This window comes from Pseudochaenichthys georgianus, chromosome 4 (assembly GCF_902827115.2).
Source record: "Pseudochaenichthys georgianus chromosome 4, fPseGeo1.2, whole genome shotgun sequence".
NCBI lineage: Eukaryota > Metazoa > Chordata > Actinopteri > Perciformes > Channichthyidae > Pseudochaenichthys > Pseudochaenichthys georgianus.
In genome coordinates this window covers 6,063,148-6,078,637 of record NC_047506.1, presented here as the reverse complement: position 1 = coordinate 6,078,637, position 15,490 = coordinate 6,063,148, and the positions used below count along the sequence as shown (strand labels likewise).

Here is a 15,490-nt window from a genome sequence, read left to right as displayed (position 1 = left end):
GTCTTCTTTTAAATAAAAATAATAGAAAAGTAATACATTTGCTGACCCCTCAGATATCCACTATCACCACACACATTATCTTGACACCTCTGGTTTAGATTTTCAAAGAGTTCACCTTGGTTGATCCTTTAATCGCTCGTGTTTCTAACCAGCTTTGATCGTAGTGAGGCTACAGTGTTCCCAAATGTAAGCTATTATTTTATCTCATTAGAAGTGACGGCCAAAACTATGAAAATTAGACCTTAGTCTCACTAAACTTGGATTATATTTTCAATAGGAGCTTCCATTAGATCCTGTTTTTAAAAAAAATCCTCCTCTCTTCCCCTTTGTCTGACCCTCTGTCTTTATCTCACACATGTTCACAGGGCCATCATCAAGGCACCGCAAAACTGTGAGCAGAGAGTCTTCTGCCAAGGCTCTAGTCAAGGGAAATGTGGAGCGAGCGGGTCTTTTCATTAATTTCCCTTAATAACAGGCAGAACGGAGGGAGAAATGAGAGCAGAAGACATGAGGGAGAATTTTAGAAATCACTCAGATTAATATGACGAGAGCTGTCAAACCCGCCATGTAACGGACACGTCACTTTGTTGCACCAAAATTGAATTTGATCGTGCACGGACGACCTTGATTTGGAAAATGTGAGAGTGAAAAGTTTCTTCACTTCTCTCTTTGAATTTTGAAGCCACTACTCCCACCAGGCCGCCACCCCTGGTGATCAAAGGAGTGGTGGGTGAGAGCAAGATATGGAGAGAGGACTAACAGCTAACAAGAAGATTGGAGGGAGGGGAGGACGGGTGTGAAGGAACAGATACTGCAGGGTAGAGACAAAGGAAACCGGATACCAGAGAACAAACTATTAAAATACAAGCCTTTGAATTGGACTTTACGTTTTGTCATTTTGTAAATGTTTGTTTCAGTAGTAGGCTAATAGAAGTACTGTAGTAGTAGTAGTAGTAGTAGTAGTAGTAGTAGTAGTAGTAGTAGTAGTAGTAGTAGTAGTAGTAGTAGTAGTAGTAGTAGTAGTAGTAGTAGTATGTTTATTTTACATTATGTATTATACATTTTGTCATTTTTTTTAAATGCTTGTTCAAGTAGTAGTAGTAGTAGTAGTAGCTGTGGTAGTAGTAGTAGTAATAGTAGTAGTAGTAGTAGCTGTGGTAGTAGTAGTAGTAGTAGTAGTAGTAGCTGTGGTAGTCGTAGTAGCTGTGGTAGTAGTAGTAGTAGTAGTAGTAGTAGTAGTAGTAGTAGTAGCTGTGGTAGTAGTAGTAGTAGTAGCTGTGGTAGTAGTAGTAGTAGTAGTAGTAGTAGTAGAAGTAGTAGCTGTGGTAGTAGTAGTAGTAATAGTATTAATAATAATATTCTATAGATATTTTAAGGATATACATGTTTCTACTGTTAACTGCTACTGTGCATTCTATTTCTATACTGCTGTTTATAGATTTTATACCCATATATGTTGTCCTTACTGTATATACTTTAACTTTTGTATATCTGGTATATGTAGGTTTCCTATACTATTCTATAAGTAACACTTTACTGCTTCTTTTGCGCTTCTGGTTAGACGCTAACTGTATTGTGTTGTCTCAGTACAAACAATAATGTTAATCTAATATCCGTATTTGTATGCTAATTCTATTTTTATTTGATTGCATATTTAACTTGAGTAATGCCTGTTAATATTCACCTGTGAGAAAAAGTTTTAAAAAATGTGCGATGAATAAACAATATCTAATCGAATCAACACAGTAAGCTGATGTATATCTTTTACATTAATGTGCCACTAGAGTTGCTTGCAACAACAGAACTCTTCCATCTTTTCGGGACAGCTCTTCTCTCCTCCATACTCTCCTCTTCTTATTATTTCTCTCTCCTCTCCTCTTTACTCCTCTCTTGTGCCCGCTTCTCCTCTTCCTTCAGCCTCTCCTCATCTTCTCACCTCTTTTGTGTCATGTCCCTTTCCTCACTGCACCTCCCTATTCCTCCTCCTGTATAAAATCCTCCTCTCCTCTCATTGTTACGCTGTAATTGGAGCTGGAAGCCTGAAGACAAGCAGCTCAGTGTGCGTGGCGCTGACAGGCAGGCCTGTTGCCTTCTATTAAGCTTTAATAAGCGAGCAGGATTGGAAGAGGAGAGAAGGAGTTGAAGGGAAGGCAGAGTGTGCAGGCGGCTGCTCCTAACGTCACCTCCTGGTAGGATGCAGAGAAACCTGCCTGCTGTCTCGCCAAAACACACACAACCAACCAAATAGTTTCATTTTAATCGGCTATTTCAGCCACTAGCCAAATGTTTTCCCCTCCGTGTGGTGCAACGGAGAAAGACAGACCTGTGGGGGAATAACATAAATGCATACAATTATTAACATATCTGAAATGTGTCGAAGAGTTAGGAAGCATATTGAGTTTCAGAAAAACAGCCTGTGTCTGTTTTACAGCTACACACACACAAAGCTGATCTAACACACACACCTGAAAAAGTCATACACACACACTTGTCAAGACTTCTCCTCCTGCATGAGGATGACAGCAGTATTATTGCACCGTGCAGAATTTAATCTGAAGTGCCATATAAACCCTGGTCGACAGTTGAGGTAAATGTAAGAGAAATCTCGACAACCTCTGCAGCTGAGTACAGCTAGAAGAACAAATCCAGATGTGTGTGAGTGTGTGTCTGAGTTTGAGTGTGTGTGTGTGTGTGTGTGTGTGTGTGTGTGTGTGTGTGTGTGTGTGTGTGTGTGTGTGTGTGTGTGTGTGTGTGTGTGTGTGTGGTGTGTGTGTGTGTGTGTGTGTGTGTGTGTGTGTGTGTGTGTGTGTGTGTGTGTGTGTGTGTGTGTGTGTGTGTGTGTGTGTGTGTGTGTGTGTGTGTGTGTGTGTGTGTGTGTGTGTGTGTGTGTGTGTGTGAGAGGAGATATGCGGTCTGTTTTGTTTCTGCCATGAATTGTCTGTGGTTGCAACGCTTCGTTTTTGTTTACAAAGTCATCAAGAGTGTGGTTTTTTCAAAATAAAATCCAGCTATGAATCAATGTATTACAGTACTTGATATTTCAAATCCCTCCTGTGTGTGTGTGTGTGTGTGTGTGTGTGTGTGTGTGTGTGTGTGTGTGTGTGTGTGTGTGTGTGTGTGTGTGTGTGTGTGTGTGTGTGTGTGTGTGTGTGTGTGTGTGTGTGTGTGTGTGTGTGTGTGTGTGTGTGTGTGTGTGTGTGTGTGTGTGTGTGTGTGTGTGTGTGTGTGTGTGTGTGTGTGTGTGTGTGTGTGTGTGTGTGTGTGTGTGTGTGTGTGTGCGGGCACTGTAAATGAAGATGTTGGTAACCTCCAAATGCCTTTCTTTGTGTCGCATCTGCTGCCTCCACAAACACCCTTTATACTGAGGAGAGCAGAGATAATGTAATTGAAACTGGCAGTCTTTCAAAATTGAATATTGGCCTGAAACATGGAAATAAATACAGCAGGAATTGGGGGCTTTGTTTAAGTTGCTCCAACAAAGACGGCTACAATGTTTTTCGAGGGGAAGAGAATTTTAAATGCCAAATTCTATATAAACATATCGAAGAATATGGGCGCCTAAATGAATACGCAGAGATTAATGTAACCACGAATTGACAGCATGGAGGAACAAAGTGAAGAAACATGCTGTGGGATCCAAACATATAAGCTGCCATCCAAGTTCAGAGCAATTTTGAGATGTGGAGCAATCAAGGTTTTACATACCGTTGGGCAAAACTAACCTCTTTAATAAACCCTATTACTCAGTTAAATAAACACTTCCAAATGCCTAACTCAAGCCAAACGCAAGGACATCCTTCTGGAGAAAATCATAAGAATAATTCCAGTATGGGGCGGCACAAGTTGGAAAATAACGTAATTATTAACGATATTGCAGGGTTTGAATATTTTTACATAATTAAACTCATCATTCAACAAGATATTTAATTGTATATTATTTAAAAGGGGCCCTATTCTGCTCATGTCCGGGTTATTAATTGTATGTTGTGTCTCTACTGTGACATGTCTCTACTGTGACCTCTTGTCACCCTCTGTCTGATTGGTTAGCTGGCTGGCTCTGTTGTGATAGGCCAACTGCTTTTAGAGATGTCCCGCCCCTTAGCCTATCACGTACAATGTGTTGGAGTGCTAGCCAATCGATACAAAAGTGTTCAGAAGTAAAAAAAAAAAAAATGATTCCAATGAAGGCGTTTCATTGGAATGAAACGCCTTCTGTACCAGATAGTGTGCCTCCTACGATTTCAATATTGCGATGATTACATTTTATTAATTGGGAATTCCTTACAGTATGTAGTTTCAAATTATATTAGATCATCATGTACTATTCCAATTAACATTCAGAAGCGGTGATGAGCTAATGAAGGTCGAGGAGCAAAGAAAGAAAAAGTAGTCAAAAGGAAATGAGGGAAGAACAGGTTGTGCCATCAAGCAAACTAAATCATTAAAAGCCAATACGCTTCAAAGAGCGAACACAGTCCAGCTGATGAAACGTGATCTGCGGTTCTTCGGGAGGATTTGTCTGACGGCGAACCGTACTGAACTGTGTGCACGTCACGTAAGTATCAGGCTGTAACTAAGGCTGCTGTCCACGTGTATGACCGAGCTCATTGGATTGGTGTTAAAGGACTAATTAGTGCTGAAAGGACATTGATTGACCAACACTTGATCAATGCCAGCTTTCAGTCAATGAACTGCAAACTTGTTGAGAGGATGGACAGCCATCGATAGTATTTAGGACCTATTGTATACGCTGTCAGAGGAGATTTGAAGTGACAATGGATGGATTAATGGTTTAGTTTTAACTGGTCATTTGTTCCTCGGAGACTTCACAGTACGTTTTTACTTTAAGGCCACACCAGTCTGGCAATGAGCCAACTGTCTGGAAATAACAGAATAAAAACCCAGACAAGGCTCCTCTCCCTTAAATCAGGTCATTATTTAGTACATTACTTTCCTTCTGGGTCCAGTTTTAGCTCCTCCTTGTATTTTTACAGACAAGCTATCTCTACCTATAATAATATAACAAAAGGAAGCATCAGATAAAAAAAAACGTAATTAGAGAAGTTGCTGTATTAATGGCAAGTTATCATTTGCTAAAACCATGCCAGACAAAAGATAATTAAAAAGGTTATTAAGCACGTTCATCACGTAGTTAATGTGTTCAATACTTTGGTTAATGACCTCCAACACAAATGACATCCCCGCCAGGTTCAGCTACTTGTGTATGGTGATTATTAACAAATGTTAGCATGCTTAAAGGCTTAATATTACTTGCTACCTGTTAAAACTGCTTTTGTGAGCTTGTTAGCAGTAATTGCAGCATCATAATAGACTTACTCTCATTAGTTTTTTGATTCAGTTCTGTCCCCGCACTTTCATCTGTCTGCACAGTTGGAGCTTGTTGTACTTATGAGTCATGGGCACCAAGAGTAATGTGTTTTTTTTAATGGAGAACTAATTCTTACCGAAACACAGTTAAAGGTGGGGTATGTAATTTTGGAGAAACCAGCTCGAGTGCGCTAGAATTTGAAAATACACAGCCGGAAGAAATCTGCTACTTCCTCACAGAGCCCCTCCTCCAACACACACGAACACGCACATGACCAATGAGGGCACGAGGTAAGTTTGTGCACAGATGGAAGGCTGACAGGCAGGTAGGCCATCCAGTTACTTTAGCCGGGCCGGCTCAGATGATTGGTCGTGCTTTTTACAGCGCCACGGCTTCCACAGATGACGTTTTTTTATGGATTTTTTGTCAAAGCACTGAAGATATTCTTTGCTATCGGGATGTTAAGAGCATTCCATGGAATATAACAAAAAGTGTATCTCGTGCCGGTTTCTCAAACTTACCTACCCCACGTTTAAGTACCTCCTCTCAGAAGTAAAAGGCTAACACTGTTTTGTATTTTTAAAGATCTGATACTGTAAAACTGTTTGAATGGTCAACCAGCACAACACAGCTTTTGACATCTTTAATAAGATGTTTCTAAACTTCGAGGAAAATGCTTAAAGGGGACACATGTTCAGGTTTGTGTGTGTATTTCTTTTGCCTCTTTGGTTACATGTTTACAAGGTCTTTATTTTTCTGTGTGTGTGACAGAAACTCTCTCTGGAGGGAACTTTGGGATTTTAGACTTTGCAGACCATTTACAGGCACATAAACCAATATAACTCACTACAGCAGGGATGGGCAACTTTGAAGGTGGTGGGGGCCACATCATTGATGTACTGGCCACCAGGGGGCCGCAGATTCACTTGGAACACACACACACAAAAATTCCATGTGTTGTATGTAATTATTAACAAATATACTAAGTCTGACATCTTCATTGACATTTTACAATCAAAGGGAACATCCCCAAAAAATGGGAACATCCTCTAATAAGCTCACTAAACAAATATCAGTTCACAGACATTTTATTACATTTTTACAAGTGGCATGTTTGTATTGAACAGGTTATTAAACAGTGGAATAAAACTATTTTAAACTATTGGAAAGCACGGAAAATGTGTGTGTATTGAGATTAACCATTAGATGACATACACATGAAGTCATGAACACTAACCCAGACATTAGTTGTCTAACTTGAACCTAAGACACTTGTAGCCAGTCTCTGCAACACAGACACCTGTCAGCCCACACTCTGCTGTTCCTCAGCGCCGCTCCCCCTCCCTCCCGCTGAAATTATGAATGAAAAGCGTAGTAATCATAGATAACACGGCAGGGTCCGTGACAGTTTGTTTTCATCTGATTTGAAATAAACAAAGTCTTGGTTTTAAGAATATTAAACTTGTTTCGCCAAATTCAGATGATAAATACAACATTTAAGCTTGTAAAGGCATAATTACAAGAGGCAATTTAACGTCACAGCAGGCATAACAACAGCCGGTGTTTCTTGTGAGGGTTTCCCCGGGAAACAAACACAATACACACAAATGTGTCACAGATTATTTCGCGGTATTTTAAATCATCTACGCAGCTCGCGACGTAACTAGGAGTCTAGTGTACGGTATCGGTACTACAAGTAAAAAAAAATATATTTTTTTTTTTTGAATTTTTGAATTAATTACGTTGTTTATAAATTAATCTGAGGGCCGCAAAAAGAGGAGGTTGGGGGCCGCCATTTGCCCATCCCTGCACTACAGGAAAGGCCAACCCCAAGGAGCTTAGAGCTTTTAAACTAGATATTGGTAAGTGTTCAAATATTTAACAGTGCTTTTTGGTGAACTGCTCCTTAAACATCCTCAAAGCAACTCCTGCAGAGCGCAGCAGTCTCTCTCAGGGTTTTAGCTGCCATTCCCCAGCTTAATGTCAATGTGTAGAGTTACACTTTATTACACCAAGCCACAGGCCGCGTTAATTAACCACCAGGCTGTCTCATGCTAGGCTATTTGCACCACAACCAGCTCCATTTGTTCCCATTAAAAATGAATTTGTAAGACAATAAAAGTATGTTTGTTTAAAAAAAAAAAAAAACGCTGCTGTTCTCTGTAAGCGCATTCTTTCTGCCTTTCTGTGCTGTGTGAGTAAGTGGCTCCCGATGTCTATTAATGACATCTATTTATTTTCCGGGAGAAAAGGATTTATGTTGCTGTCCTGGTGGAGACAGTCCTCCCTCTGCCTCTGTTAGTGCTGTAATTTAACAACTATTACTATGTTTGTGTAAGACCCCGAATGTTCGAGTTTGCTTTAGGCCACTCTCTCTCTTTCTCTCTCGAACACCCTCCTCTCTCCTTCATCTGTTTTTCTGCAATCTGCTTCCCTTGGCTCAATTTCATTGTATTCGTTGGTGTTGGTCCCAGGATCTCATGCTGCAAAGAACTACTTTTCTTCTGGCATTTTCCTAATTGATCCATGGCAGCTTGTGCTATGGTCTAGCTGTATTCATATGTTTAATAATTCATAAACACTTCTCTCGAGGAGTTCATCTTATTTTCTTATAAGAAATACTGAAAGTCATGGTTGACCCTTTATCAACATGATGCTTTATGTCATCTTCGCAAAGGGCTTCGGCATAAACGTTAGATGCAATTAGGGGAAAATATATATATATAAATATATATAAATTCACTATAGAAGCTCAAATGTTTCAGGTCTTGTTATGAGAATCTAAACTGAGACAAATCCAGCTTCTGATGTCAGCTTAGTTCAGCTCTATGAAACCTGATGTACTTATATGATTCTGTTTTCTTCACGTTTGTATCTTGTTGGTCGAACGCACTTATTGGATAAAAGCGTCAGCTAAATGTAATGTAATGATGTATCTAGGAGTGTTTTATACAGGCTTGAAGGATTATAACTGTTACTGTAATCACATGAAGTATTGTTTCTAATCAAAATACTTGTAATTCACAAGCAGTATGTACATACAACACAACCATAAATGGGAAGCGATATTCGTTGGATGTAATGCAAAAACTTGAAATGATTACTCACCATTAATGCCAGACTTGGCATCTCTTCCCATAAAGCTAATGTTGTGAAACATGTAAGGGTTGAGAGCCGTGCTCAGTCAGGAAGACTGTTATTAAAGCTATTAAAATCACCATCCACTTTACGTAATGAAGGCAATTAACCAGAGCTACCTTGGCTTGAGAGCATATGACCATTCCCACCCACAGAGGGGAGAGAGAAAATAGGTCATTATGCCTCGCCGTTGTTAACTCCCACATGTTTAATACAGGAAACACTGATGCTATTGCAGCAGTTGACCGATGTTGTGATTGTATCTCTGTTCGCAGGAATGCTGCTGCAGGAGAGTTTTATGGACGAGCCTGACGGCCTGGTGTCTGTGAACCTACTGGTGGTGTCTGCTGTCTCAGCCTTCGCCACCGGAGCCATCCTCTCCGGGCTCACCGTCTGCTGGATCATGAGTCACCGCCACCGCCACTCTCGGGGCTCCGGAGCCAACGGCGCCCGGCGCAAAGGTGACAAAGAGCAGAGCATGCTGGGGCAGGGCCGCAGCGGGTCGGTGATGAGCGTGACGAGAACCAGCGGCGGCGAAAGGCGGCGCTCGCAGGCCGACAACCCCTTCATCATGCCCAACGGCTGGTCCAAAGGAGAGATGGACCCCGGCCTGCTGCCCACCCCCGAGCAGACGCCGCTGCAGCAGAAGAGAACCATGCGCCTCCCGGACACCGACTGGGACCAGAGCCAGACCTTCCTCACCGCCGTGGGGACTCCCTGCCACAACAACTCTGTCATCTACCTGAGCTCCAAGTTCCTTCACGGAGGCGGCGGAGGGATGGTCCGGATAGAGGACCAGGGGGAGGTCATGCTTCCCCCGCACACAGAGCGCCAACGCTACCTGATCTTAGCCACCCAGAGAGGGGAGCACGGTGGCAGTCGTCCCAGCGGGAACGCCCTGAGGAACTCGGCGGGAGACTACATCTACCCCGCCACGCCGCAGGACTCCCCCGACCGACGGAGGGTGGTGTCCGCTCCCACTCCCCACATGGACTATGGGGAGCCTCGCTGGAGTCACGAGGCGCTCAACTACAACAGCAACAACGGAGCCTACCACCCCCAGCGCCCGGGCATCATCAGGCCAGATATGCACGGGCCCCGGGGGATGGCGGAACTGGCGGAACTGGCGGACTTCAGCCATCTTCTAGTGAAGAACATGGGAGAGCGCACCACCAGCGGCCAGTGAGGCGAAGTACGTGAGCGCTGGCACCGAGCTCTCTCTGAAAACCCATTCCCTCCAACAGCAGACTGGAATAAATCAACCCCTCAGACTCTATGTCCCGGTCCAACCTTACCCTGTCTGTCCTCTCTCACTGTCATTCAATGTTCTGACGTCATTCAGCTGACTGAAGAGAGAGACAAAGAGAGAGTTGAAAAAGAGGAGCAAACTCTCCTCACGTCTCCGATCCTCTGCTCTTAATCCGAGGCGCACCCCTCTGCTCTGTAAGTGGTACGACCCGCAGAGCTTGACTTTGACACCATAGGACAAACAGTAAAGGAAAGAGAGGGGTGCAAAGGAAAGGGGAGCTTCTCAAAGAGTGTGGAGATTTGAAAAAAAAAAAGACATTTTCCCTTTCAGCGCCAAATGTGGAAATCTCCCTCCACCATTTCTGTTCATCATTTGATGCCATGGATCTTCTCTGAGTGTGACATTTTGTTTCTGCTTTCGTTTTTCTGTGCCAGTGGCATCCAGCAGACAACAATGTGCTTTACTTTGGATTTCAGAGGAGACTTAAACTGTTGTAGCCGTGCCAGAAGGAAGTGACTCTCAATGAATCATGCAGTATGTGATTGTGTGTTTGTGTGGAAGCGAGTGGCCACGACAACCCCAACCAGTGTCCCGTCTTTACTGTGAAGTATAACTATATAATGAAGAACGGTGGAGGTTGATATTATTTTCCCTTTTTTATAAATCACAGAGAAACTAATACATTGTATTGTGTGTCTCTATGTGTCGAGACCAGTGGTTAGTGAAGGGTTGAGACTCCCATTGTAATTTGTGTGTACCTCAGAGGCAGCGCTGGACAGAGCCATTAAAGTGAAAGAAAGCAATAATAAGCAAGTAAGGATGAAGATTAAGCCAATATAATTGATATTTTGTAATATAACTCAGTAAAGCAAAAGTTAGGAGATGTCAGGAGGCGCTGGGAAAAAGAACAATACCTCCCCGTCCATTCATCCCTCCCTCGCTGCCTCTCAGTATGCCAGGGTCTCTCCGACCGGCCCCGAGGCCCCCATGGGCTCCGCAGGCCATTTGAAGGAGGGAATGTGAGCTGTGGCTGTCTGACTGTGAGGCCCGGCCGCTTGGGAGCTCCATTCAGCCTCTTCTGCCCGACACTGAGCCTCTTTGTGCCCCAGAAGCAGGAGGAGACTGCGGCAACAAATAGCCGTTAAGAGTCAGGGACCCTAGCCTTGCAGAATATCAATGAGAGGGACAGCAGCTCCATCCGTCATGTGAGATGTACCAACCGGGAGCGGGCATCTGTAGGGCTTCACCCACTGGTGGTTCACTAACAAGGGAGCAGTGGAGTTCAGCGGAGACTTGGGGCACCGCTAACTGTCACAATGGTCATCCCTTGTGGCTCCATCTCTTTCAGTGTGTTTCGTGACAAAAGCGGGATAAAGAAAACAGACGGGCATGGGTATACTTGGGTGTGGAGTTACTCTTTCACTCCGTTGTCTGATCTTTTCATGTTTCCTGTTTTGTCTGTTCTCATGCATTCTTGATTCAAATGTAGATCCAGAGATAGCTCTCGTTCATCTGGGTCATGGTGTTGTGAGAGGTGGTGTTTTTTTCTTTGTCTGCCGGCTGGTGTGTGTGAGTCTCTTTGGTTTTGTGTCCATGAATGCGTTACTCATATTGAGTGCAGCTTTTATCAGTTTTACTCTCATTTCACCTTTCTTCCTTTTTCTTACAGTTTTTTTCTCTTATTGAGCCATTAATGTTAGGCAGAAACCCTTTGCTTGACATTTATAAATCCGCGCTAACATTGTTGAGGCCTCCGTGGGAGTACTGTATGCTATAGGATATATGTAAACCATTATACTTTATATAAAGAACTATGGCTCAAAAGGATAAGCCGGGATGTGCTTGTATAAATACCCAGCACACACACAAGAAAATACCACAGCCTACAAGAACTAGGGCAGAGCATCGTTTGATTTTCTTTTTATGCCTTTCAGCTTTTGTGACTGTATACATGTTTTCCACATAACCCTATTTAACATTTAAAGATTCCTAATGGAGCTTTATATCATCTTAAAGCTTATTATCTTGTTTTTTAGGAGCATAACGCGCAGCAATAATGTAAAAAAAATCGACTATACACTTCCTGCCTAGCACCAAATTGAAGACAGACACTCTTGCTAGTGAACACAGTGAAGTATTTATCAGATAAAAAGCCTTAGATTTCCCGTAAGAGTTGGTAGAGACCAAAAACCAAGCTATTCGCCTTTAAAGCCTGATAATATGTCAATGTTGTCTTCACAGCTTGTTTCTGCTGCCCCCAAGTGGTCAACAAATAAGTTATTTGAGGTTTAATGTATCCGGTGTAATACAAAGGCTATGTATTGGTTGAAACATTTCAGAAATGCCATTTCAATAGCAGACAACATTGTTATGGTTACCTTACTTTAAGAAAAAAGAAACCTGTTTTTCAAAGAAATCCTATTTCCCATTTTACTACAAATCCCGAGTAAGCAGTCTCACTAAAACTTTATCTAAGAAGTCAATTGTCTGCATTCGTCCAGAATTCCAATTTAAATCAAGGCCTGTTCCTTCATGAAAAAAAGTAAACAAGATTGTAAATCAGACCAAGTATTCAATACCAGCTGACAGTTCTTTCGACACTCATTGCCACGGTCTCATTTCTGTTAGTACCTGAACAGCATTGAGGTTCAGCAGCCAGCCCTGAAGATTAAGCAGCCAGCGCTGGAGGTGCTGCATGAGACAAGCCAGTGAAAGAGATTTATGAAAGCAAGGACAGAGGAGGAGGTCAGGCGGGCGAACATGATGTTACTGCATTACCGCCTCCACACATTAGTACAGTGTATTCTTTACGCATTCCACCCTGAAACAGGTCATTAGTATTGAGGATACGTCGCCCCCATCCACCAGCCCGACCCCTCATCTCTGCCTCTCTTTATCTCTCTCCGTCTCCATCTCCGCTGTGACCTGAGTGCTGCGTGTGTGTGATGTGTGTGTGAATGAGGTCTCTCAGTCTCGGCCGGCTCGCCCAGTCAGCCGCGTCCTCGCTCTGCATCTCCTCCGGTGTTTCACTAAACATGCTTGATTAGGCAAAGTACATTCCCGGGCCTCTAATGACCTGATGAGCCCTTGAGAAGATTATTACAGACACATCAGCCCTGGGAGGGAGGTGCACGTTCAACCAGCTCTTTACCCCTTTTTATACTATACACCCGCCACACACACACACACACACACACACACACACACACACACACATGCTCATACACACAAGTACTGTTGGTGCTTTAACCAAATTCAAAAAGCAATCGAATTAAGATCAGAAACAGAGCTTACGCTTGAAATGGGCTGACTCACTCTAGGAAAGCTCTTGATGGTATCTTCCTAATTTGATTACGTGTTCAACATCACAGGGCAGCTAAAGAATGCAGGTGCAGCCTCACTAAAGTCAGTCTGTTTATCGAAGCCGTCATCCTCCCTATTTCTCTCATACTTCACGTCATTCCCTTTCCTCCTTTTTGAACAGCTGCACTTTCTCTTCTTCTTTAAAGCCCCTTTTTGTATTGTTAACACTATCTCTCTGCACACACATATCTCGTCCTAATGTGAGCCTGGGCTGCGCTCTCATCCTGTTTGTCACCATTAAAGGTTAGCTTGTTGATTCAATGAGTCGGTGACGGAAACAGAAATCGCAGTAATTCACAAAATCCCGTTTTATTTGTTACCTTTTTTTTTTAAAATACATTTTCAAAGCCTCTCATGCGGCAAATTGCTTTCCTTTGCTTCGAAATTAGTGTGCTTGGAGGGTGGGTTTTTTGTTCAATGCAGCACATATTGCCTGTAGTCCCACACACACACACACACGCACACACACACACACACACACACACACACACACACATGCATTGTCCTTCCTTATCTCTGCCCTGCACATATCACACACACACATAAAAATTCCCACCCAGCCCTCACGGCCCAGTCTGTCTGTGTGTGTTGTTGTTTATCAGGTTGTGTCTGTATGCTTGTTAAAGAGACCATGCCTTTGTGTGTTGGGGTTGTTAGTGCCGTGTGGCCCAGTGATGCGATGCCCCCCCCCAAGCCAATAACTGCCATCTTGTCCTACAGCGCTCCGCTGTGCTGTAAATGCTCTATGTCCAAGAAACTAAGTCTAACTTGTGTGAAATCCACCATCGCTGTTGGGAGAAGTGACGTGAAATGGTCCCCTTCGAGCCAACATATAAGAGGGGGGGGGGGGGGGGGGAAGCACAAAACAAGGCGAAAACAAAATCAACGTTTGCATTTTTGTAAAGTTTTAGATGTATTTAGTCAGCACTGATCATTTCTGTCATGTTTGTTTTTATATAGTTTGTTTCTGTGGTAGATATTTGGTTTGAGATTATATGGAATATTATTGTATATGATTTCAACTTCTCTGGTGTGCCGGATTTGATGATGAAAATGAAGACGAACCTGAAGACTATCATGATTATTATTATTAATTATATTGACAGTGACAATGAACTGTGAGCAGCACTGAGGTGTTGTGTGTCCTGTTTGGATGCTGAATCTGAAGGGAAACTGAGAGGAAGAGGAGGAGTGAATGAACTCATACAGACTGAGCTTCAAAAAGAGATTCTGCTTCTTTCTTGCCGAGTGGATTCTCCTGCTACTGTGAACGACGTCGGCTGACCCCCCCCCCCCCCCCCCCCTCCTCAAAGTCGCCCTGGGGCCCTCAGGGCAGGCGGCCATCAGAAGACAACACATGTCCCTACTTTGTGTACATAACCTTGATGCTTACATGTAATTTAAGTGCAGTAGCTGCATGACGACACAGCCTCTGTGTGTGTACAGAAGTAGCGACGTGTGAATTTGTACAGTACATGCAAGTGTGTGTGTGCTTGTGTCCGCGAAGAAATCTGTCTGTCGTCACGCAAAAAGCAACACGTGCATGCACCCTCCGACAACTGCCCAGTACATACACATATACACACTCCATGCACACACACGCAAATACACTCCAGCAGTTGTTCACCATCCACATTGTCCCGAGCTCTGCCTGTCACTCCGCATGGAGACTTTGCTCTATGTCAACTTTCTTATTCTAATAAACCACTCCGACAATGACCCCTGAGGCGTCATCATTTCCTGCAGTGTGTTTGACTTCCTCTGTTGATTTATATAATTGATGTATGACCTTATTATAAAAAGCACACTGGTTCACACAATTTGAAATGAGTGTTTTTCATTAAAGACTAACTTTTATATCATGGAGTTGCACAGTACTGGAAAGTAGAAATAATTATCTGGGGAGATACCCTTGATTTAAGTATTGTCAGCTAAAGGTAACAGTATCAAAAGCAAAAGTATTCATTATGCAGAATGAACCCTCCAGAGTTTTAAAGTTTCAAAGATGATATTTTATAAATTCATTATGTGTTATGTAAGTATTTCAAAGTAACATTAGAAAAATAAAGCATGGAAACAGTAGAGGAACAACATTGAGAGAAGAACCGTAACATTTGCATAATAATAATAGGGCCACTTTAAAGGAAATACATACAGTGTGTATATTCTGGATATTGCAGTGTAGTACCATCACTCTTCATTAGAGGAAGCTATATCTCTAAAAGACAATGTATGACTGTTGCAATAAAAGCCTGAAGCAAGACTTCAGCTTATTCATTAAAACAATCATAAAACAATCATAAAATGTGTAAATCAGCGAGAGAAATTGGCATTAACCTGTCAGTTTATATTGCCTGATGTATACAGACATTTACATCACCCTTTTTATTGACCCTACCCACCCTCCCCTC

At 42.7% G+C, this 15,490-nt stretch overlaps 1 protein-coding gene across 1 annotated transcript in view; it reads left to right on the top strand.

Annotated features, from left to right (window-relative positions):
• The window catches only part of sema6bb (sema domain, transmembrane domain (TM), and cytoplasmic domain, (semaphorin) 6Bb), a 154,528-nt gene extending 139,730 nt beyond the window's left edge, over positions 1–14,798 (top strand). The window contains exon 14 of the mRNA XM_034081247.1: positions 8,743–14,798. Coding sequence (XP_033937138.1) covers positions 8,743–9,653 — 911 coding nt within the window. The 3' untranslated portion in view covers positions 9,654–14,798. The remainder of the gene's footprint in view (positions 1–8,742) is intronic.
• The last annotated feature ends 692 nt before the right edge of the window (positions 14,799–15,490 follow it).